Source organism: Crocodylus siamensis, chromosome 6 (assembly GCF_052110815.1).
Source record: "Crocodylus siamensis isolate JL-2025a chromosome 6, ASM5211081v1, whole genome shotgun sequence".
NCBI classification, from domain to species: Eukaryota; Metazoa; Chordata; order Crocodylia; family Crocodylidae; genus Crocodylus; species Crocodylus siamensis.
This window is the reverse complement of record NC_143400.1, coordinates 91,257,420-91,283,668: the sequence shown is the minus strand read 5'-3', so window position 1 is coordinate 91,283,668 and position 26,249 is coordinate 91,257,420. Positions and strand designations below refer to the sequence as shown.

Here is a 26,249-nt window from a genome sequence, read left to right as displayed (position 1 = left end):
GATTATGATTTGCAATCTTTTATTACATGGGTAGGATTTCTTAGAGGGTGGGAATAAAGGTTGGGTTTCTGGGGGTGGGGGAAAAGCATTTTGCTTGGGTATTGAGGGTTCTCCATGCTACTGGTGCCGCGAGGCCTGTAATCCTGTGTACAGTGGTATCGGGCATTATAGGGTTGGAAGGCTTATTTAGTCCTGTTTTTTAAACCACTGCCATCCCCATGTGTTGTCTGATGAGTGTATCTGACCCTACTTCTCCCAGAGTTGCGAGAGCAGATCCTTAGGTTACATAATATGATGTAGGGTGCTCTTGTCAAATGCCACCAGCCACGTCCTGACTGTGGCTGTGATGAACAAGGTTGACTTTTTCAAGCAGTCTTCAAAGACTTCTGAAGATGAGCACTGGATAGTTCAGCTACCAATGTGCGGTGACAGTCGTTCCTTTTTGTTTTATAAATCCACCTCCAGCTGCATGGCAGTAAGTATCCAGCATTTACTTACCGGTCATGCATGTGCAGCTGTCTGGGTTTCACCAAGCGCTGCTCTGTCCCCCCGCCCCTTTGATTTCCCTCTTCACATCTAGGTGCAGGCTCTCAAACACTGCCTTTCACCTGAGGACAAGGCTTGTGCCAGCAACAGCTCACTGCACTTCAGAAGGAAGGACGGTGCGGGGAGGGTTAGATCTAACGCCTCGGCTCTTGCTGTGCAAAAGTTTACTGTCTAGTGCATTTGAAGCCATGTGAGCCTCCAGCAAGATTTGCTGGAGCATTAGTCCCCCAGCCAGGACTCGCGGGGGATGAGTAGCTCTCAGCCTGGAGCCATTTGAAACATTACAGTTGAGGCTGATGGGGAGAGGAAAGCTATTGATTGTGACTTAATTGAGAAAAAAGTCAAGCTCAGCATTCAGTGCTGATGAGCAGACTGAAACAACTTCCCTCTTTCCATTAATCTCTTCAGTCCCTTGGTCCCTGAGCTGTCCCAGAGGGCGGGGGGTGGAGCAGACCCAGGCACGGGGTGTTTGTATGCCGGTAGCTGGCAGCTCTCGTTGGCTAATTTACTGCCCCCTTCATCCTCTTCCAGAGGGGCAGACAGGGCTGCAGCTGTAGCATCTTTTCCAGGCTCCAGCTGCCTGCTCAGTCTTCAAGGTCCATCATCCTGTGCTCTCGTTAACAGGATGCCTGCGTCCTGGCACAGGCTGCCTCTTACTTCCCTGCTATTAAACTTGACCTGTGAGCAGCAGCCCCCTTGCCCTCTTACCAGTGAAGAGCCTTCCCCCTTCCATATGCTACTACCTGGCCTGGACAGGGAAGAGAAATGTGTGCACCCCCTCACCCTTGATTTGCCAGGCGTAAGCATAGGTGACAATAAAGTAAAGAGTCCCTGCCCCTTCATGGTGGGGTTGTAGAGGAGGGCGGAAGGAGGCTCTACCTGCATCTCTGAGCAACAGCAGGTGAATGGGGGGGGGGAAATTTTGGGAGGAGGCTGGCAGGGGCGAGCACCACAGGGTTTAACCAGCAAACGGTTCATAGGCTCAGCAGTTCATTGCCTAAACGTAACAGGCCGAGGTGGGGAGGAGGTGTTTAGGTGCTAGGGCAAGGGACCGGAGAAGTGTAGGTGAAGGCCTAAGCATGGGCTCTGCCAAAGTCAGGAAGCAGTGTTGCGGGGGCTGTGTAGAGGAGGCCAAAGGAAACCACCCTCCAGTCCGTATGCCTGCAGTGAAAACCAGAGCGCCACAGGAGGTGAGAGGTGGAGGAAGGAGTTAGACTACAGCCCAGAGAGCCACGGAGACAGGAGGGCATCCCCTCGCTATGCCCCACTTACTCCAAATCTGACTCAGCTTCCCCTTAAAGCCGGAGGGCTGCAAGGGGCTGTCCTTGTCCATGTGGGTGCGTGGCTCCCATGGGCTCCTGATGGCTGGTGCTTGTGTCCACCCCTGCAACAGAAGGCGGAGCGGGTGACGAGTCCTCTCTAGTGCATGATCGTATCACGGCCAGGAAAGCAGCTGATGGCCTTTGCTGCAGGGGCTTTAAAACCTGCCCCTTGGGGCAGTCTGCCATCACTAGTAGGCAGCTTTCAGTCCTGCCCCGGGCATGGGGTTTAGAGCAGGGGAATCCTGCACTTGTTCGCATGAAGTTGATCTAAGCCCATTGCCCTCCTCTCCTCTGCTCCATACCACCAAACCAACGGTAGTGCCACAATGTGCTGGACACTGACCAGCGCAGAAATCGTGCTCTACCGAGCCTGCAGCCCTGGTCTCAGCCAACTGCCTAGAGCACAAGCCCAAGGGTGGCAGCCCCAGCCCTGCCCTCCTGGGCCCAAGGGCGCGTCCTAGCATCCAGCCGGGCTGGCATGCAAAAGCGGTAAGGTTTCTTAAGTGTGAGCAAGGCAGTTCTGGGGTGATAGTGGAGGGGGGGTCAAGTGTACTGGCTCCTTGATATGGGGGGGGCAGGGGGTGTTGCATAGACACTGAGCATGTCTACATGCATGCATGTACTGCGCAGTAACAAATTGCTGTGCAGTAGCCGTGTGTGACTACCCGTGCATGCCTGTACTGCACAGTAAGTATAGCAGCACTGTAAAGTTAATACCAGCACATGCAGGTATCGAATTTATACCCAGTTAGTTACTGCATGTGTAGATGCCTTATATACGTGTGTATATTTGCCAGGCATAAGCATAGGTGACAATAAAGTAAGGAGCCCCCTGCCCTCCCCCGCCTTTCAAGTCTGCCCCTGGGAGAGCTGCAAGGCCAGGGACGGGGACAGCTTACTGTGAAGCTGGGAGCCTGCTGAGATGGTGTGAGTTGTGTGCATTCAATTTGCAGGTTACTGTGGGTTTCTGCACCTCTGAGGCCATGAGTTGCCACATCCTGGGTCAGACCACACGCCTGTCTTGCCCCGTGTCATGTCACGTGGTGGCCGAAAGCGGCTGCTCAAAGGGAGCGAGCAGGGTAGGCCCAGGGTTTCAGCCACTGTTCCTGTCCTGCCTGCAGCTCCAGCACTGAGGGAGCCGGGATTCAGAGGCTGTGCCCCTACCGCCAATTGCTACTGCTGCCCCTTTCCTCCAAGAGTGGGTCCACGCTTCGTGTTTTATTGAATCTGCGCTTCCACCACATCTGGTGGTAACAAGTTCCCCATTTTAGTGGCACAGCAAGGGGAGGGGAGAGGACCTTCCTTTTGTTCGTTTCTTGCCTGCTCATTTCAGTTTATGACCCCTGAGCTTTTCCATTGTGGTAAGTAGTAAAGGCATCCTTTTTTACTTTGTTCACCCTCTCACTTGTCTCTCTAAAAGTATAGGTCCAGCCTCATTTGGGCCACTGATTGTTCCTGGTGTTTTTTTTCTGCACTTCCTCTAGTTCATCGATATCCTTTTTGAGGTGGAGGGATTAAAACTGGGCACAATGTTCCAGGTGTGGATTGATGAAGTAGCATCACAATATGCTTTTGGTTACAGTGCCTTAAGAGTCCATCCCGTACTGGGAGGTTGATCAGGAGCAGCGTCCTGAAGATTGCCCTTGTGAGGCCTAACAAGGCCCACGGCCTGACTTGTAACAGGAAGGCCAGGGCAGGGCCAAGCTGATGTGCCTGCTAGGCTGAGTAACTGGAGAGCCTGAGACGCCAGCAAGCAATTGCTCAGGGCAGTTCACCAGGCTGTGGTCTTCCCTGCAGCAGATGCCGTGTGATAAACAGGTACCGAAGGCACGCGAGACCAGGGCCGAAGGATGAATAGCTGATGCCTTGCTGCCGACATCCGGCCCTGCTGCACATCAACATATCAGACCCGGGCTAGAAAGTTCAAGTTGCTTGCTGCGTGATGTCTGGCTACGGCGTAAGCTTTATAAAAAGCACTTCTACAAACCCCTGAGAGCCTTTGTAGAACATTTTTAATAGAAAAATAAGGTACTGTACCGTGTAGCTCAAGTATTGCCACATACAGTACACACACAGGGCAGGATGTGAGAGAGCCTTGGAGAAGAACAAGACTATGCTTTAAGGACGCACAAGATGCTTTCCTGTCTTTCGGGGAGGGGGAACGGATGGACGAATCGCTGAAATTTTCAGCAATGCGAAACACTAGAACAACGTCTCGTGCAGCCCCGGTGCAATGTGTAGCGATAGGGTGCACCACGTTGTACCAAGGCCACAGAGTGCAAGGAGAAAATAGCCCTTACGAGTCGTGCGCTTCCCTTGGCTCCAGGCAAAGGGCGCCAGGGGTCCGGGGGCTGCGTCGCCCCAGGCATCCAGAGCAGCAAGCTGCAGTTCAATCTGCCGTCAGCTTGCTGGGCTGCTGGATCAAGTCGCACGTGAAGTTTAATGCTTCTCTCTGCTGTGTCTAGTACGGGCTGGCTCTGTGCTTTCATGCACTTTTGCCATGGGAGACCAATGCTTTCCGTTTGCTATTCCTCTCAGCTAGCATAGCGCTGCTCTGGGGCTCTCCCCCCTGTCCCGTGTCCTACTCGGTATTCAACCTGAAGGCACCGTGCTTTCCCACACGCAGCTCTTCAAACAGCAGCTCACATCACAATAGAGCACTCTGTGGAAGATGCACCCCAGAAATGAGCTCAAATAGTCTTACTGATCCGAGTCAGAGGTGCAGGGTGAGGGCGGAAGGAAAAACAGTCCACACAAACTTCTGCTTTGTGACTTAAGGCACTGGCATCTTCTGCTTATTCAAAAATAAAAGGGGTGGAGGGGAGTGATTTAAAACATCTGAAGCAGACAAAAGCTGCTTGCACTCCACAAGAAATTTCACTTGGATGCATTTGTAAAGACTAGGTGCACGCGCAGGTGGCGTTTAACACTTTAAGGCTGGTAACAAGAAGTAACAGCTGCTTATGGAGTCAAGTTGTCTCTTATTTTTACTTCAAGCAGGGGCCAGGAACTTACGGCCTGTGGACCTGGGGTTTTGGTGGCGCTTTCCCTGTGCCTCCATGGGGAGAAAACCGGAGGCAGGATCCTCCTGCCAACCCCTCCTTGGGTGCCGACTTGGGACAAGAAAACCATCAGCAGTTGCGAGTTGAAGGACATGCAGAAATGCAACAGCAATTCTGACCTCCTCCAGGTGGGGAAGTCATGCACAATATGCAAATATATCCAAGTCCGCAGCAGATTACAGAATTAAAAACAAAGGGAGCCAGCTAAAAAGTGAAAGTTTTTATTAAATATAATTTCCATAAACTTTTGTTTTTAAAACAATTTTACTGACAGAGCTGTACAACAAGCACGCTATAGGTCCTCTGAGGGCAGAGTCAATAAGAAGAACATCAGAGGCAGCCACAGTGTCTGAGGTCCAAAATTCTTGGTACTAATTATTGCTACAGTTTCCAGTCGTTAATGCCCCTCATTGGCAAAAGTAAACCATTGACATCAACATGCGATTGGGTACCAGGCAATGCCTCCCGCCAGAGCATCATTCAATGTTCTTTTCCCAAAAAACACGCAGCACTTGAGTATACTTTTTAAAGGAATAAAAAAAGTCCAGGTGATTTGTGTTTCTACATGCCCAGAAGAATCAAAGGTTTTAATGGGACTACGGCTAAGCGGTTTTTAAAATACGAGCTTTGGTGTAGTAATGACATATTACTCCTACCTGAAAATGAGCTTTATGTTTAAAATCATTCCTCTTTACTCGTCAAACATGTACATGAAATATTTTTATCCCACTGCTAAAAACCCCCCGAAAACAAATCCTTTGATACATGAAACAATTCCTTTTACAAATGCTGACTCTAAAAGAAAAAAAAAATTGCTCTTATAGTGCATCTTTTAAATAACCGTATTGTAATCTGCAATGTGTTTTGTTTGCTTGTGTGTGTGTTATCATATACCGTTTCATGCTATATACCACAGATGCCTTTTTACTCCAAGCCTACACAGCTTGATTTAAGTTCCATGCATTTATACAGACTGGAAACAACCAAACAAGTCTGATAGCTACAGGCATGATGGTTAATCTACACTTACTGCAAGACAGCCATGTATCATGGAAGAGCCAGAGCCAGGCGAATACTTCAAAAGAAGCTACGAAAAAAACCTTCACTTGAATGGAAAACACGGTTTAGCTTGGACAGCACATAGGGCAATTATTAAATTACCTTTTTCAGAAGATATTCACCTGCAGGACCGTGCTCGTGAAAAGCAGATCTCTCTCATATGCATTCACATGAGGATTTATGACCAGTGATGGAAGCGTTCACGTTCAAAAATCTCCAATTTCCCTTGTTTATAAGTGAAGTAATTCAAATAAAAAGTAGGAACCAGATACGACTTAGGGGGATAAATTATCTGCCATGCAAAATAAAAAATAGCAGAGTGGAAACAGCTTATCATCCACTCATAAGAGGGGATAGCTGTACAACACATCTACAAAAAAGTATCTGTAAATGATATTTGAATACGAAGAGCTAATTTAGGAAATTTTCCTACTAAGAAAGGTTCGCCCAGTTCTAGTTATGCAAATCTGTCGGAGATTATTGTGATCATCTGGAAATGCAGCAGCATTGCACAATTATCAGGTTAACTTCTGTTAGAGCCACATCGCTACTGTACAGCCACAATGAGAAAACAAGATAACAAGTCAGGCTCCAAACCAGGCGGTCTTGCACATACATGATGCTTAAGTGCTTCTGGATACTGCGCTCCACAAATCAATCACAAGATTTTGAAACCTAATCTTAAAAGCAAAGGAAGCGGGTCAGATTTAACAATTAACAACCTTATAGATTAGATGTCATTATTTAAAGATACAATGCTTCTTGCACTAGAAAATAAGAACATTTCTACAGGTACAACAGGTGCCCTGTCATAAAAAAAAACCATGTTAAAAATGTTACTGAACAGTTCCAATAAAGAATGATAGTTGCCTACCATGATAAATTATACAAAGCATTTAAAATAACTTTTTGCACTAGAAAACATTAAATTATTCTGGACCTGTGAAGTCAAAGTTTATGGCACTCCCTTCCATTGGGTTCCCGTTATAAAGCGGACTAGTTATATTTTAGGTTGTGAAGTCATTATAAGGTTTAAAAAAAGGACACTTTTCCCATCTGTTTCTCCATTTTACAGTTTCTAGAGAGTTTGCTGCAAGGTAGCACATGTTCAGCAATAGAAAATACATCGTCTGAAAAAGCAACTTTCCCAGAGCAGGTGCTAAGACTTACCGAGAAGTTAATCTAATTCCAAAGGTGGCTGTGGAGAAGGTAAGCCCATGTCCTCCTTTCAAACACACAGGAAAATGAGACTGCGTCTGTCATGTCATCAGTGTTAAAGTGCACGGAGATGTAGACTTTTCTGCAGTAAAAGCACACACCTCCGGGAATCCTGTGTATATGCCTCGTGGGTGACGAGGCTGAAGGTGAGTCTAGTACATCACCTGGGCACCGCAAACTGTTCTTCCTGCCTCGTGGTCTTAATCAGAAAGATCAATAGTTACGGCTGGATACAAAGAACGCAGCCTGCGTGACTGACTCTGCTTTGTGCAACATCCCACGTACTACCAAATCTAAAAAAATCAGCATTTAACATACACTTTAACGCTTCCAAAACTACACAAGCGCCTTTCTGGAGCAAAGCCAATCTTAAATTATTTGTGGCGCGTTACAAACAATATTGTTGCTTTCCTTCTTAAGCAGCCATTAGGTCAGTACCAAGTCCTGGGGGAGCCAATTATGCATTCCTGTTAATGGGAAATAAAACATTACTGATGAAGTTTTACTGCATCTAGAAAAGTATACCTCTGCAGACAGATGAATTCTTAAGTTCAGGAAAAGCCATTTAAATGCATGGTTACACCCTGGGAACAGGGGCAGCTGTGGGCAGGGGGATGAGAGGTGGACATTTTTGAAAGACATCATGAAGGTAAATTATTCTTCAGTACTACAATTTTGCTTCTTTGGCACAAATGTCTTCAACCTTTTATTTGTACAACCAAATACAAAGTATACACGTATGATATGGGCTCGTTAGAAATGCTTGGAGCTGGGTTCTTTTTTGGAAGCCTCTTCCTTTTTCTAGAGAGAGACCCTAATACATGACACACTAATTACACAAACAAATTAAACTAAATGGCAACACTGAAAATCACTGGATGATTAAACAAGTTATGAATGACGGACGGATGGGACTGCTTTTGGGAATTAACACACAATGTTTTCAAAACAACAACAGCTACAAACAGCAGATATCGGACCAGAATTTTTTTAAGAAAGTATTTCCTAAGGTATTTCCCAGGTAAATGTGGCAAGATAAACAGTCTCAGGAAGAGAAACAACACGCTGGTGTGTTTAAGTCAGACTCCTAACTAATGTTATAAAGAAACTTATGTGGCCAAGAGAAACAGGAAGAGATCTTCTTTTAATTTTGTAGTTCCACAAAAAGGTTATTCAGGGAACACCACCTGGCAACCCCTCCTTTATACTGCAACAAAATTAAGACATTTTCAGACTCCACATAGTTCTCTCAAATATCTCCAAACAGATGCTGTTCATACCATACACCAGACTGAATTCAAGCAATAATTTCAGAGGATCGAGGTGCTTGAAATTACAATTATGCATGCATCTCGACTTAAGACAATCTGAGCATTTTTGATGTGTGGTAAGGAGGCTATCCCGATAACACGGACCATACTGAAAAATGGGATTGTTTTATTACTGCCAAGTGACGGAAAATTCTGTGCGGGGCTCGATTCACCTGTCACTGAGCTTGGTTTCTCTACTGATTTCAGTAAAATCTATTCATTTCAGCCTGAGAAAATAATCAGGCACATCATTTTTTTTTTTTTCAGTTCACAGAATCTGGGACTTGGGTAATGGAGACAAACTCCTCCCGAAACAGCTTGTGAGCCATGGAGAAAGCTCTGAAGGTTTTGTCTCCATTATGAAAACCCGTGTAAGCCATCTAGTTCACCTGCACTACAACTCCAAAAAGACAGCTGCAAAGTAGACAAGCTGTGGGTATGTACATGTATACCACCGTGTCCTGCCTCATGTAATATCCAGGCTAAGTAGCATTAGGCAATATAACGGTAAGACAGACTCTGTCTTACCTCCACAGTAGCCTGCTTTTGCTAGCAGCAAATACCAGGTCTGAATTTTGCAGACGCAACTTTCCACTTACTGCGTTTCAAAAATGCCACATGTTTATGGAGATTCGAAGCCTGAAACCAACATGAGAAAATGCAGTCCCAGCACTGGAATCACTTCCACCAATCTACACATTTTAGGGTTGCCAACAACCGACTTGGCAAGGGGGATCGTCAGCATCACTGCTGCATCTCCTCCAATTCTCAGTTTTCAACATCTGCAGCTAGTTGATTCGACACTTCTGCTAGCTGGTGTCTCTCAATGTCACCTGTTAAAGAATGAATTTGCAAGACTTCCTATCCAGTCCCAGAATCTGAAAACACATTTATATTGGAAAATGCACCTGAAAAAATGTGCAGTACTGTCCAAAGTAACACATGAGCAATTTTATTTTTATTGGTGTATTTGTATATCAAAACATTGCCATCAATGTGTCAGATCCTTCAGACAGATGAAGATAACTAATGCTTAATTAAGTCTTCAAAGTACAACATGGTCACGTATAAATACATTAGAAAGAATAAAACATGCAAAAAATCTCCAATTTTAAAAGGATTATATTGTTTACATTTACTGAATTTATGCCAGCGAGATGCAGAATCCATTTCATATGCATCTTTCTCCCCTGCTCTTCCATATCAGGATCAATAATTATTAAAACATGTACAGCATAATAGAGAACAAGTGACTCCTGAACATTACTTGAAAAGAACAAGCAGCAGCTGTAAACTTTTTTTTATACCGTTCCATTCTATATAAGCTATGAATGATTTATAGGAAGTGGCTACTAGTTTATTGCCATTTCGACACCAGCACAAATGCCTGCATGGCATTTCAACTGCTTTACAAAAATGTTGAGTAGGATAACCATAAAGCTATGTTCTACTTGCTAACTGTTTTGCCCATGGAAGAAATAAGAACTTTCTTTATTTTCAATCTGCTAAGAATATATGGAGCTGGCACAATATGAATTTAGAATAAATATATCTATATATAAATGTCTTGAAGTGGGGGAAAAGAGTCTACTTGAAAGTATTTTACAGACTTAAAAACAAGTCAGTACCTTCAGGTACCTAGATCTGGGAGCAGAAATGTGGTTGTTGCCTCTTCCTGACATCCCAAATAATGTCCGACACAGGACTTCCATCTGCTAAAATGGTACTTCAAACAGTAAATGGTCAGAGAAAAAGCACAATCTCAATATGCAACTATTTAGCAATTTAGGCCTATGATTAGAAGAGAGATCAACCTTCAGTTGTATTTGTTTCTATGCTACGGGACAGGCCACAAGGTTTGTATATTTAGTAGTCTGCATAATTCTGGCAGATTTTCTAGGGTGGGTTATAGCACTGAACTTGCTTATAACCTAGTATAGGTAGGTGAGCACCATATGGCTTCCACAAGGCATTAACAAATGTCCCTGTTAACAAGTAGTTGAGTCCATTGTGGAGAGAGTCAAGATGCTTCGGTCGTTGGTATAGAAGGGATCCGATGAGCTCCATGATCTAAAGCAATAATAAAAGAGAAGTTTGGCTGACTGGGAACCTATAACTTGAGAGGAGAGGAGAATAGTCCATAAAAGCAACAAATTAAGAATTTTGTCATGATATGCCAAAAATAAAACTTCCTTTTAAAACCGTAGCCAGCTAATTCCGTCCTGATGCCTACAATTCATTCCCACCCTTGAAACTGTTCTGCACTGCACAAATGGCAAGAGGTATTTTGTGAATTTGCTGGTATACAGAGAGAGCAAACTACTAAATGTTGTTGTGGCTTAAGATACTGCAACAGCAGTAGGCCCTTTTTATAACTGGGTTTGCGCTGTTAGCGTTCTGATACTTACGCTTTGAGATAACTGGACTAACGTATGTGCAGATTCCGGCACAGTGAATGCTACAGTTTATTTTTGGCATAGTAAAATCATTCTAATAAAGTCTCTGAATATGCAGAGCTAATTGTGGAATGTGATTTTGTGTTTTAACGAAGATGCAGGAACTATTTAACTTGGAACTGGTTTCACCTACTTAATTAGTAAACTACAGGCATTAACATATTTGACTATCGGCTATGCTAGATTTAAGCTAAATTGTGTCTCAGGAGATTTAAAAGAAAATACCCAAAGCTATTACTGGCTTTGATTGAGATAAACAAAGCTCTTCACCCTGAACATGTTACTTCTCTAGATGGTGAAACTCTACACATGCCTCTGCTTTTGGCAGTATTACTAAACTTTAATGTATTTAGATTAAAAACTGAAAATCAGGGGTGCGAAGGGAAACAGCCACGCGCAGAAACACTTTTATTCTCTGAAACGCATCTGTCAGAAATCTGCTGTTTCTCCACAACTACTAAACACAAGTGCCTTGACAGCTGTATTACTAACGGCAGGTTTCTATCACGAGAACTCGTGTGATCTAGAATTCTTAATATTTTATGGACTGATGAGCTGACAGACTATCTAACGGAAGACACACAAAGACAGTTCACCAGTTTGTAAGAAACATTTCTATTCTAGTTCAGATGATGAATATAATCATGAAAAAATGGATTTTGAAGACTGTCTTTAACAACAGCAAAGAGGTTAAGTACCAATGCCTAATGCCCTCCACTCCAAGCATTTGTATCACCTTGATCAAAGAAAACAGTTCTCTCTCATCCAGGTCCTGATAGCCCATTTCATTTCATATCCAGAAATCATATTTGACAGAATATTGGGTGCACCTATTAGATGCGAATGCAAACCCTATTCTTAGCAATGGTCCTTTTAAGAGTGCCCTTCATTGTGATGGAGTACAAAGCGCTTTTACAAACCGCATATATAAAGGTGGCACTTCGCTCACTCGTGATATGCCGCTACGCCTAGGGGGGAACAAGGCATTTGTTTAATGCCACAGTCACAGCACACAACAGACGACTCCACTCAGAACTTTGTGGTCCTCTAACGATATTAGTTGGTTAACAAACTATTAACAGTATTTGTCCCCCAGTCTGATGTATGCTTAAGTAAAATATATTTTGGGAATTAAAAACACTTAATTGTACCTTCAGCATTTCACAGCTCGTAACTGCTTCATATGACTTCTGTAATTGGTATGTTCAACAAAAACGTTCAAGGACTTTCACATATTATAAGGCAAGTGTAGGGGAAGAACATAAATATATCCTCCTACTGCCTCTTGGCTTTTAGACTAGACTTTCAATATAAATGCTGAAGGCAAGGAGCAGAAGTCATACAGAAAGAGACAATAAGAAATAAACCAAATGGATTCTGTTCCTGTAAAGTTTCACAAGGAGAAGGGCTAATGTGACACCGAAACGGTTGTGAAAGAACCATTTGAGTATAATAAACACTGGAACAGCAGTAAGAATGGGACTTTCGAAATTATTAAGCCAGACAGGATGGTCTTTTGGAAAAAGATGACACATGGCAACACACAAGAAGCCTGAGAAATAGCACAGTATTGAAAGTGCTTTATATTCTGTCAAATATGATATCTGAGAGGAAAAAAGGTCACACAGAGAAGGGAGAAAATGGTAAAAAAAATCTGAAAAAAGTCACAAAGCAGAATGGAAAACAGACCATACCTACCTTTACAAAGCCATACACTACCAAAATACATTTCTGATCAAAAGCAGTACCACTTATTAAATAACATGAAAATTTTTTAAAAAGCAGCATGAAAAATAGAAGTTCTACCTAGGTGCAAAGCACAGCTTGCATGGTCTACAGAGGGCAACAGTGAAATAAAAGATCCCTACAGCAACCATTAGAGAAATGTTGATTTTAGACCAATTAAATGCTCATCTTGTAGTTTAAAAAGTCTATTAAACCGTTTATTTTATAGATCATGCCCGCTTTCTATACAGCAAGATTTTTGATTAAAAACGTACTTGTTCATAACAGTTACTTTTTATAAGGTATGAGACAAATTTTGCATAATTACCCCCTAGATTTATAGAAATAGTGAACAAAATTTCATAAGCAAGCTAGAGTAAGAGAAGGTGACTGGGACCACAGACACTGTGTTAACACAAGAACGCTCAAACTGAGATGTGCTACGTACCGAATTAACACCTAAAGGTAAAATCAGAACCGACTAAGCATGTCGGTATAAATTACCCATACAAGCTTTTACTGGGATGAATGATACTGTGTCCTTTAACAAAAAGACAGTTGTGGGAATATTAAGTGAATCTCCTTGTAAATGAGAAGTGCACATTTTTTTCAGGTTTGGCTTTTCAAATAATGAAGGACTACGATATCATTCAGAGGTTGACAGACCACGATGTACAAAAGGTTATTTTTAATTTCTACCCCCAAATAATTCCATATTTGTTAGCTAGCCCTCTTTACTTTCCAGAAAGGGTTACTTTAGCAGGAATGAAGATAGCTTTATAATTTTTCATAGCTATGCCCAAAGTGAGTAGTCAGCATTACCCTTTATAAGTATTTCTGCTTATTCTAATGTATTTTTCCCCATCAATAGGTGTTTTAGTGTATATAATTAAAGAAAACGACATTTCTTTAGCACATATTTTTGAATGGCACTTAGAATTTGCTGACATACTTGATGCACATGAACACACTGAAATAATAGGCCAGAACTTGAAGGCTTTGCTCTGTCAATGAATTTGTTTTTAGAAAGAGATTACAAAAGTCATATTATAAAAATATTCAATTTTCATACCCACTGATGGATGAAAAAATCTAAAGACATCTTTCAGAGATGGAGTTATATTTAGGGGGAAAATGTGAGCCTTTTGTATATCTTTACATGCAATGCAAGCTCAGCTGTGACTATCTGGAGGACTGACATTAAGAAAGAAAGGAAAAACCTTTTGAATTTACAAAAAAGTCCTGATTTGTGAAGGCAAAAAGCTAAAATCAGGGAAACCAACAGCACAGTGAGGTTTGATTTCTAAAGAGAAGGATGTACAAATCAAGAGAAAATACCACGTTTACAAGAATTTTGTACTAGAAAAGCCAAACTAAAAGTTTCAACAGAAGTCTCTTCAAGAATCATTTTCTCTTTCTAATAAAAGCACTCTCACAAAGCAAGAAACTGGTCTTTTAGGTTCAAAAAAGCACTATAAAGGATAGCATTTTCTGTTTAATTACACAAAGCCCGCAACTGGTTTGCTAAACCTCTATTGCTGCAGGCTCATCAGGTTCCAGTTTATAGGAGGATCGTCTGCAGCAAAGGCTACTGAGAGAAATTCCACACCTGGTGACCCGGGTTGGACTACATCTTCCTATCAGTCGGTCCAGCATTCTTCCAACAGATGTGCATGCTGTTTCCCCATCTGAGAAGCAGCACATGGAGTCCAAGCAGTTGATACCTGAACCTGTCTCAGCAAGCTGAAGTGGAGGGAAAAGTAGAAATGAATTGTTATTTGTACAGGCGAGCGATAAAGTTATCTACCTATCTGATAACGTTTAAAGATGGCAAGTTGGTAAATGTTATTAATATTTTTTTACGTTATAGGAAACAAAAATCACTGTGACCCCTTAGCAAAAGTACCACTTGCTTTTCCCCTGTTTACTGTAAACTTTGAATCTTAGACACTGTTTTACTCTGCTTCTGGATGGTCTTGTTCAACATATGGCCATGGCTCTGCATCAACTTCACATGCACACCCAGCAAACTGGAATGAAAGATACTTTTCTGATTGCAAGTGGGCTGGCTGGCAAGCCGTCTGCTGTTGTGTCCTAGTTATGAACTTACGGGGCAGCTGCTGTAAGTGGTCACAGCTTTATGATTTCAGTGGAGCTATGCCAATTTGACTCAAAATGAAGATCCCCTCCATTGTAGTTACCATCCACCAGCAAAAGAGAGGCTTTAGAATGAAACCGAGTAAAATGTAACAACCCATCTAAAAGTAATATATATTTTTTTAATTATTCAAAAACAACTGCAAAGTACAACTTCCTGCGGGAAGTCAGATCCCATTACTAGCAAACAGGCTCAGTATCTATTTTTAAACAATGCCCATTAAATCATAAGGGGAAATCTTTATGCCAACCTAATGTCTTATCTTTCAGACACAAGTATGAAATTTTATGCTGCATTACTGTCTGTGAGCTAGATAAGCCTTCCATTATGAAGCAAGGATAAGGATTGGAGCTTGCAAACGTAAACTTGTAATTCATTTAACTCCATACCTAAATAATTTACCTCTCATTTTGGGGAAGGAGGGGAGGAAAGCAAAAACATTTCTGGTTGTTGTATAGATTATTATCTAAGAACAAGAGACATTAAGAACCATCAGTTACATTCATGCTAAAATAAGGAATAGTTGAATGAACCATGAATGAGCAGGAGGAAGTTTGTTAGTATGTGTGAAACAAACCAGAATCAACAAAGAAACAACACGGAGACCGTCAGATTTCACTGTTCTTTCATAACTGATTTGACTTGAATACTCTTTTACTGCAGCCTACATTAAATTCTAAAAGCTTAGCACTATTGAAAGTTGGAGAGAAAGTAATTTAAACACCTTTTCTGCCCTGCATTTCCAAAAGGAAATACAAACCTAGTATGGCAGGAGCTATTTAACTCAAATAGTTTAAAATATTGATCAGAAGAAATCTACAGGCAAATGAATACGATGCACATTTCAGCAGCAAGTCTTAACTATTTAATTTATCACCTGGGAAGGGTACTGTGTGCTCACCTGCCCTCCGATAGATCAGACAGTATAGTTAAACGGCTCCTATCATATAACAAAACTGAACCAGAAATGCTAGTTAGACTTTGTCTGCTCTGCCCTAGAACTGCGCTTAGTCCAAAGACCTTTCTTATCACTCTCCTGAAAAAGGGAAGGTATTAGCAGTTGCCAGAGGCAGGCAATTCCAGTCTATAAAGAATTCAGGCCTCCCTTCTCTTATGGGCACACAGTCCACCATCTCATATACCTCTGAGACATGGGCTCTTTGACCTTTACCTGCAGTGGCCTTTGGCTAAAAGTACTTGAGCAAACAATCTTGCCTTTCCTAACATTAAACTTTCAAATCCTATTGCTTTTAATTCAACTAAACCTGGTGCTGCAACAAAAGTAAAAAAATTAAAGATACAAATCTACCAGGTCTTTTCCTGGGCAGGTCTGATGGGAAAAATTCCCTCCTGAGCTCAGAGCAGACTGTCAGACCTGCAGCTTCCTGAAAATCATAGCTCCCACACTACAGCTAAAGGAAGGGAAGGAAGGAGGGACAGCAGGGTAGGTAACAGATGCAAAAGGCTTTTGAAAAGGCCAGGAAAGCTTTAATTAGAAAGACTGGGTGGGCACAAAAGAGCCAGTTGGCTAGCTTGGCACCTCATTGGACAGGAAAGCAGGGGGCCAGGCCCCATCTCATCATGCATGTGCTTTTCAATTCCCACCTAGGTCCCACCTCCCGATGGCACATTTATCAGCTGTCCTTAGGCTCTGGAGATTGTTGTAAGGAACATTAAGTTAAAGAAGCATCACATGCTTGTAAATACTTCAGATACAGAAACAACAGAACTGCAAAGGATAGTTCTAAAGACAGGATTTAATTATAAAGCCAAAATAGCTTTAAAATCTCTATATTATGATAATCTCTTCTGGGTAAAGCTTGAACCGTCACAGCAGATAGTATAATTGTGACCAGAAGCACTGGTAGTATGCCAGGATCAGCAGTGACTGGTTCAGTACTAATCATATACTGCGCTCAGCACAGTACAATTATATTAGCAATGCATCTGATGAGAGATGATACAACAGAAATAAACCATTTCCATTAGGGACTGGAGTTTGAAAGGTGAGCTTCTTGGAACAAGTACATGCCACTGTTCATTCTTTATGCAACTATGAACATAATGAAACACAAAACAATACTGTACTTGGGGTGTAAAGAAAGAATCAGGTGGCTAAAAAAATGTATAGCATTTTTTTGCATTAATCAGCTGCCTAAATGCCACCTCTCATGCTAATGTGATTGATGTAGGCGAGTACAATTCTGTAAGTGATGCTGTTACTTTGGGAACAAATGTTCTCCAAACATGCCCAGTATTTCCTAGATGTACTGTGGCTTGCACTAAGAGAATTTCTTTCAAAATAAAATACTCTGTACACCCTCTTTCATGTCTCCCTGGAATAAGCCCCAGCTGTTCAAACTTTTCTGATCTCCAAGCTTTTATTCTAGTGTTTAGGAATTAAGAAAATACTACTTATTAACATTTAGCTAGTGGCTGCAGTGTGATTCAGGCTGCTGAGCAAATATCTCATTTGGGTTCTCTCAGTACTGGTTCAAGGACATTCTTCACTCCAGCTTGCCTAATAAAACCAACTTTCATTTGACCACGGTGAGGGAGAAATAAAACATATTCACTACCAAGGTAGTCTCAATATGCGTAAGACAGATACTAGGAGTTCAGAGAGAAGTATAATACCTAATTATAGATACCAGGCAAGAGAACAGTTATTCAAAGCAGCATAATAATTAAAGATGGAGAGGTAAGCAATTTAATCCTAGATATTGTCAACGGTTACAATAACCTGACTACCTACTGGGTCAATTTACACTAAAATCTTTTTTCTAATCAGAAACATATCTATGATCACCAGCTAACAGGTCCAGATTGAGGGCAGCTGTTAATTAATCCCACCAAAGATTTAGGATATAAAAAACTTCTGTGCTAGCAGCTAGGGTTATTCCCAAGAAGTAACAAGTATCCCCACAGAAGCAATGACTGCTCTCAGCTCCTACCAAAATTTTGAAAAGTCATCGTAAGTTGATGACATCTCTCAGCAGGTGGTTTAATATATCACAGAACATTGCCTTAAAAATATCTCATGGGGAACATTAAGGTTGGGACTCCAACTCAGGAATATGTAGTTTTTTTTATTGGATAAATTATCAGAAAAAATACTATGCTATTTGATCAAATAAAAAAAAGGAACTCCTTTATTTATACACGGTATGTATTCCCTAATATCCCACGTACTTGCCTATAATTTTCTCTCAGTCTCTAGAGATGGGCCATTACTAGCAGATGTACACTACCTCTCAATTTATCTGTGCTAGTGACAAGCCAATTTGCTATTCATTAAGTCTGACTGCAACCCATTTTCTATAGATATTTTATGAACCAGAACCTAGACCGTACTTCATGAGCTGAAGGAGCTGTGAGGCTGGCTTTACCACTCAGCTGTGCGGATATCTGTCTGGTGCAGAGCCAGAGCTACCTGCCCCTGGAGTTCGTGTCAGAAGATGTGTCAGGGATGCAGTCAAAGCAAGGCTGCACTCCAACAATCCCCAGCTGGTATAAAATGACACTTGAAGGTTATTACAAAAAGCAGCCAACAGGGCAGGGGTGGCCAATTATGTGGGGCCGTGAGACACATAGTTCAGCAAAAATCCCTGTCACAGGCCTGAAGATGGGCTATGTGGGCAGGGCACTTGGCTGGGTGGATGTAAACGAGGCCATGGGCAGGCAGGGAGCTGTAAGGGGTGGGATCTTTGGGTGGCGACAGTATGGGGCTGGGGCAGAGGCATGATCTGCTCCCTGCACGGCCCTGCCCATGGAACCCACACCCATCACGGGGCCGTGTGGGCAGTGGATCGTGGCTCTGCCCCAGGCTCTGGCCCCACGCTGTCACCACCCCAAAACCCTGGGGTCTCCCTGGCCCCCCTGCCTGTCTTGCTCCTGGATTGCCTGGCCAAGCACCCTACTTGCATGGGTCCTGTCTCTAGTGGTGGGTGCTGGTTGGACAGGCCAGCATGCCTGGGCAGTGGGGCTGGGTGCAGCAGACAGCCAGAAGGAGCTGCCACCACTGGGCTACTGGGAAATGGAGTCGGACCGCCATGCCGCTCCAGTGGCATGATGCCTGGGGCAGTGGGGCTGGCTGCACACACCACAGCCTGGTCTCCCCCTTGTGCCTGTGCTGGGGGACCGAGGGACCCACCGCAGATTTGGCCTGCAGGCTGTATTTTGCCCACCCCCGCAACAGGGCTGCAAACTTGTACCAAGAGGATAAAAACAGCTGCCACCAGGACATGGGAGCATACAACCACCTTTGTCTCCCTTGACTCTAGCATCCTGTGCTTTTCCTGGGCAAACAAGACTTACCAGGATTGGAACCTGTTTGAGAAAGTGACCATGACCGTATGTAGGTCAACAGGAAGAGTCCATGTTTGCTACTTTTATCCTCCCCTTACAACAGTGGACACTAAATGCTCTTGAAGTACTACTTCTGATGCTCCCAAATTGTGAACACCTGATGCCACATCGAGATCCCAAACTCTCTCCTTCCTTAAGTCAACTACACCAGTTAATTCTTAATAATGACAAACATAAGAGTGTGGCAAGGACACAGGCTGAAAATAAATAGGGTGGAGGCCTGTTTTGTGGTGTGTTCTCTTTATATTTGCTTGCTCGAACAAGGTTTTATTTTTTTCCCCACTTAGTGAGGAATCTCCTCTCATCACCTGCATCTCCTGAAATCTTACCTTCTGTGAATAAAAACAACTATATTTTTATTTTACCTAAGATGACATCCTGATTTAAGAGAGACACAAATCCAGAGCAGAATGCAACGAGACACAAGATTTTGGACCGAGTCCAAAACGCTCTCTGGAAAACCCTAAGTGTGTCCTCCAAGTTATATTTCAGAGGTGAAGTATCAGACGTTGCTGTAATGAAAAACGTTTCACAGGATAATGGACAACTTCAATGTAATGAATCAAGGAAAATAAAACAACTAAATACTAACTATGCATTAGAATTAGTGATTTGGTCTGTTAAGCAAAAAACCCAAAAAAACATGCCACTTGTATGTTCTCTTGTAAATGTCAAAAGCATGGCAATTTTAAGGATGATTCAATGATTGACTACACACATTATGGGAGAGTGGGAGTACTACCTAGTGAACGCAAGAACTGTCCTGCTGGCTAGGTGGGTCAGCTAGCAGCTGCCTACTGTCCTCCCCTCTGTGCCTGCTTTCAGCAAAGTCACATGCTGAGCTGACTGAACCCTTTTCGTCTTCCATCTAGAAGGACAGAAAAGCAACAAATCTCATAAAGCACCACATTCAGGTTAATTTACAGACACAGTAATCACTTTTACACCAATCTGTAAAACTACTTGACATGTTCTTGATAGAACGATGCCCATTTGTTTATGTGGAAGAAAGAAGATGACAACTTCTGCACGTCATCAGCAACGCCATGCAAATCATGAATGATTTATCGGAGCATAGAAATGTTACCACAGAATATAATTCGTCAACGACCTTTACTGGTGCGCAGAGGCATTTATGGGGAAGGGTGGGCTCTGGTCGAGGTACACCGGGGACAGAATGGGGCCTGTTTCTGGCCCCAGGCTCTGTTGTGGGAGTTGCCAACTAGAACCAAATGTGACTATACTTAAGGAGAGGAATCACAACGAGGCAGTAATTAGAACACAATGAGTTTGGACTGGAATTGGTACGAAGAGCCATGTTCTCCAGCCTTTAGAGGGAGAGAGCTCCAGGAAAAGCAGGAGTGCACGGAGGTGGGAGAAAAGAAAGGCGCAGCAACTGAGTTAAGGGGAGAAGCCAAGACTAGACGTGGGTAATTCTGGTGGACAGGAGATCCACTTTGGCAGAACTAGCAAGATCTGCTGGAATAAATCCCTTCTGCTGCACATCGTTTTGGAACCTCACCTACAATCCCCGAAATAAAAACCTGAAAGTGAGTTGCAGGCAAGTGACACCCCCAAATACAGGGTAATTCTAATCCAGCCTGAGGTACTCCACTAAAGGGATGAATATATGCTCCTAATGGGGTACCTCGGGCTGAATCAACCTGCATATCACACTTCCTTTGTAAAAAATTCTAAAAGGACACCTACAGGAAAAATCTAATGTGGATATCAGGCATCTAGCCACTTCCTCGTTGCTCTCCACTGCCATCCTGTCTGCCTTATATTGACTGCTTCCTCTTGATTCTGATTCCTCACAGCATCATTTTTTAAAAAATGTAAAAAGTCTAAACAGGAATTTAGAAGGGGGAAAATTCTAATTCCAGTGAATCTTCTGGAACACAAGAACAGCGTTTCTCTTTCAGTGAGACAGGATGATCTTTGTGTCGGATGCTGTACTATAAAATTAAAAATATAAACTAGTGTGTTGTATGTACAGTTATGAACCTACAAGGGCAACGAATCAATTTATTTCGTAACACCACACATCTCATGTCATCTATATTATAATAAAATGTTGCCTTTTTGCAACCAACACAGCAGAGTAAAACAAGTTAATAGAACTCAGTTTTTCTAATAGAAAAAGTTGACACAAAACTGGGTTTGGCCTGTATCTATATTCCTTTCAATATGATTACTACACAATTAAGAACACAATACACTAATTCAAGCAGTGTATGGGAATATGTTGCTGAACACTGTAGAGACAAAAAACAGGATTCAGTTAATCCTAGAGGCAATCAATACAAATGAAGCGGGGTGGCAACTGCTATATAACTAACTGCTTACTGAACTGACTGTTCATTTCCAGGTTTTTCCAATTTTTCATTTAGAATTTTTGTAAATAAACTTTTTTTTTTTTAAAAGAAGGGGATGAGGAGACACTCATTGGACTCCACAGAAATTGTCTGCTGGCTTTAGTTGTTCCTAAATTAAGTGTTTTGTTCAGGATAGATGGAGCCTCTCAGAATAACAACAATGGGCATGATTACTCTTCCTCTTAGTGGTCTACATTATGGCTCCACTTAGTAGGCAGCTACCAAGCCCCATCTGAAAACTTGGGGAACTACTTAAAAGAAATCTGACTCAGGCTTGACCAAGAGATGGCTCTTGAATGCCAGCTATTTTGCAGCATCTCCAAATCTCCTTGGCCTTTGGAATAAGACAGCAAATCTAGCAATCAAATTCTTCTCTTGCATTACATCGCAAAAGGATGGCAGTGTAACTATCCACAGAAAATATCCTTAATTCACATGCTCTTTGCTATACTATAGGTGCAAGAACCACCTGCCACCCCATACTGAAATCTGTTTCAGTATTATACAATTTTGCTGAACTGACCAAGGCCCTAAAGGAGTTTAATCTCATCTTGTGCCATTCAGCTCCTGTGCAATCCCCTGTAGACTTTATACATGTAAATAAAAAATGCTTGCACAAGAGGACCATATTCTTTTTTGCATTAAGAAATTCTGCAGTAGAAAGTGTGTTGTTTTAGGCATTTAACCAAAAAGGCTAATTTTTGCACATCATTTACTTTAGGAGTACAATTACTACTGCTCCTCAAATAACAGGCTGCATTAAGTTGTCTTGCCATCTGTGAAACTGATGTTTCTAAACGTGGAAGTAGTTCTAGCTTCAGGAGAAGACTTCAACTACTTTGTTTCGTATTACTTTGGCTGAACATACCTCTGGTTCTTGCTTGCTCTACCTCACAATGACAGAATGGGTGTATACACATATATAAGGCCACTGCTGTTAGGCAAATACGTAACAGACTTAAGTGCTTAACTTTAGATGCCCAAGTTTAAAAACCTTGCCTACATTAGAGTCAGCTTCACATAATCAGATACAAATTGACAAAAATTTCTCAATTTTTCAAATACTTTCAGTTAATTATTTAGTATGAAGAAAATTACAGAATCACAGAATTTACAGATGTACTCGCAATTTGTTATTAGGGTTTTATCACTGAAAAGCATTCAAATGATGCCTCTGCAGAGAGCTTTACATTTTTCTTAGTGTCTAGTAGTGCAACTGCAAAACTGCTCAGTTTAAGAGAACTCATCACATACTGTTTATCCCTAAGGTCATAAAACCTTTCCTTTGGTACAGCCACGCAGCACATTCTCAAAGACATTCATTGTATTGATCCAGCATGAGCAAACAAGTTTTAATGCAAACATGACTTGAAAAAGGCAAAGTGCTTGTATGATATAGATGGGGCAACAATTTAAAAGTGAACTATAATTTTTTAGCTAAAAAAAAAAAAAAAAAAAAAAAAAAATCAAGACAAGTTGGTAAGATTACCAAAATGGAAAAGGGCATCTTGCCAATTTGCCTTCCTTTAAACGTTAATTAGCATTGAATTTTTAGAGGATTACTTCTCCTGATGTTCAGATATCTGAGCTACAGCCTTCCTGTTGTTTCTGCTAGAGTGAGTCATATCAAAAGTACCATTGCTTGATAGTAAACAAATAGAATGGAATAATTATTTCACATTTCTTTTTGTTGTGATCTAACCCATGCTGGCAGAGTAACTACAAAGTATATAACTGATATATACCTTAGGATTTGAGTCATGATTGTCTCAATTATCTGTTTAAAGTACAGCACTTAATACTTCCAAGGTCAGTTTCCTCTCTATTATTTTACCCTATTTTGAGGGATGAAAATTCGTTCCTATAATCATTTGCAGACATCAGCTGAGCCTCAGATCCAAGCAAAACTGCACAAAGAAAAGAAAACCTGTGCCTTTAATTATTTGCTGGTGCAAAAGTGGGGCCCTGGATAAGAATGAGATGAAAAATTGATGCTTAAATCTTTGTTATAGGTCAGATATGTTATTCTTGTGTATGCTGTATTCCATTCTTACAATTATACATTTTAAGTACTACAGTATTTCACATACTTAGTTTGGGTGCACTTAAAAAATTTCAGCATTTTGGTATTTCACCTAGACAGACAAGCACACTTTAATCTCTTCCTGTACTTGATACCCAAACACTTCTGGAGACAGAAGACATTCATAATACATTTAAAAACAAAACAAAACACCACTCACTTCATAGATGCACTAAACAGAAGCAAGAACATTAAAAGCCTTAGTAGCCGCATAAGTACACCCCCCCCACGCACCAAAAACATGTTCTCTGCACTTACAACACAAGTAAAAAAGCAAATTAAAATGGGCAAACAACTTGCAAGAATTGGCTTCCTAACACACATGGACCTTCCTGCTGTGGCCTTACGAAGCTGAATTGTCCAACATGCAGAAAGCACTGTTAATTTTGACTACACATAAATCAAAAGCATTGGGAACCATGCTAAAAACTGATTATTTTTAACAAAGGATGCAAGGAGGACTAGGTTTATTGCCTGTAAGTTGAGCATCATGCTAGGGTTTTTCCCCTGTGAGAACGTCCAACACATGCTACTTAGGAGAAGCAACTGGCCTGAAACCACAGAGCAAAGCCAAGAAAGATGCCAAATAGAAAGAATCTGCACTACAGACATTGCCCTCTCATCCCACTAATATTCATGCCTCTTCCCATCTCTCTCAGTGCTGGTTAGTTGGCCTGCAGCATGCATAAGAGTTGATGAGGAACTGTCCCTCCTACTCTACCTAATTTTGCTCAGCTGATTCCTTGCCCTGGACAATGGCTGCAGTGCGATGAATTCGTCACTTAAAGCAACTCTGTTGGAGTACATCTATAAGTGGACAGAGAAGGGATGGAACACATACGTCAGTAAGAAGTAGCACTTTTCTAAGAGAAAGACACAGGACAGGTTTTTAGAGACATTCTGTTATTTAAGTGGAATATACATCATACACAGAACACGTGAGACTGATACCTACAGGATAGTTCCTGGTTCCATCACTCTTTTACTCTTCATGGAGACCATGTTCCTTAATTTTTGTAGTAAGGGAAAAACCCCATATGCAATTCTTTTCCACGCATCCCTATATGCTACCCTTACTCCTATACTACCATAAATATTACACACATTCACTCAGAGAACACCCAGGGAAAGCCTGTCCAAGTAGGAAAGTCAATCAAGTCATTCTGCAAATTATTCACATAAATTCTTAATTTACGAGCCTTTCAAAATGGAAAGGACTAGCTGTTGCTTATTCAGTAGTGTCCGTTTATGATCTATTACCAGATTTAATTTTAAGAGAGAGTTAACTAAAACAGCATATAATTTTAGTGCGATTTGAGAACCCCTAGTTTTAATATGCTATAATCTGAATTTCAGTTACTGTCATCTAAACTCTTGGGATTTGTTTGTTTGTTTGTTTTTATAAGGCAAATGCACTGGAATTAGTTCAGACTGATGTCAAGCGCAGTCACGCCGCGAAGAGTGAACTTAAAATGGCAGCACTGGGTTCCATATTTAGTATTCTAATGGCTATCATACAAAAAATGCTTATCTTAGAAATCATGATACTTTCCTAACTGTCAACCTACCACCTTAACGTGATAGCTGGAAGGAAAAAAAAAAAAAAATCAAACTGTACTTTTCTGTGCTTTGAGAGGGATGGTAGAATTCTTTTTCTTTTTTGAAATAGGCATTTAATTAACACATCTAATGACATACAAATGTGAAAAGAATCCTGTGCTACATCAGTGACAATAAACCTAACAAGGTATTTCTTTACTGCATGAATGGTCCCATGAAATTTAATGGGACTGCTTCTAAAGCAAAAGGGCATCATTTGGCACTGCGCGACTGCTACGGGAATACTGCGTCCTGTTTCGGTGACTAAAGTTCAGGAAAGATGTTGAAAAATTGGGCAGAATACAGAGAAGAGCCAAAAGAATGATTAAAGGACTGGGACATATTTCCGTTATGGTGAACAACTTGAGGCACTCAAACAGTTTAGTTAACAAAAAGAAGGTTAAGGTGTGACTTGGTCACAGTCTGCATGTGCCCAAGCGGAGAACTGAAATTTGCTAATAGGGGGCTCTTCAAATCTCAGACAAAGGTACAGTATATAACAAGACCAACTAGATGAAAGGTCAGGTAGACAAACTGAGCCTAGGAATAAGGTACATATTTTTAAGTACTGGAACAATAAGTTGCAGTGGTTTCTCTATCACCAATATTTTTAAAAAGTAAGATTATATGTTTTTCTAAAGGTTATTCTCTAGTTTAAAAAAATGAATTCAAAGAAGTCCTATTTGACCTGAGTTATACAGGGGATCACGCTATATGGTCATAATCACCCTTATAAGCTGCAATTTTATGAAAATCACACCGAGTTTTCTTCAACTCCATAAACCAGAGCCAAATAAACTCTTGGAACCTATGACAGAATTTTTACTAAGGGGAATGTCTTATCACCAGATGGTGAAGAAGAAAAAAAATTTCATTCTTTTACATTTGTAATATTTGATGTGAAACAGCTTTGAAAGCCGGATGCTAGCAACATTATTTTTAATTATTGTCCCCTATTACAGCAC

The 26,249-nt window shown here is 41.6% G+C and overlaps 1 protein-coding gene across 3 annotated transcripts in view; it reads right to left on the bottom strand.

Moving 5' to 3' along the window:
- Nucleotides 1-5,137: 5,137 nt before the first annotated feature.
- ATP11B (ATPase phospholipid transporting 11B (putative)) overlaps nucleotides 5,138-26,249 on the bottom strand; it is a 114,821-nt gene continuing 93,709 nt past the window's right edge. Inside the window, exons 29-31 of one of the 3 annotated variants that reach the window (XM_090056325.1) lie at nucleotides 24,407-24,492; nucleotides 14,308-14,441; nucleotides 5,138-10,587 (exon numbers count right to left, since the gene is read on the bottom strand). In XM_090056325.1, coding sequence (XP_089912451.1) covers nucleotides 14,339-14,441; nucleotides 24,407-24,492 — 189 coding nt within the window. In that variant the 3' untranslated portion in view covers nucleotides 5,138-10,587; nucleotides 14,308-14,338. Of the gene's footprint in view, nucleotides 14,442-24,406; nucleotides 24,493-26,249 lie in introns of all 3 variants that reach the window. The other 2 variants (XM_090056324.1, XM_090056323.1) reach the window with 2 other exon arrangements.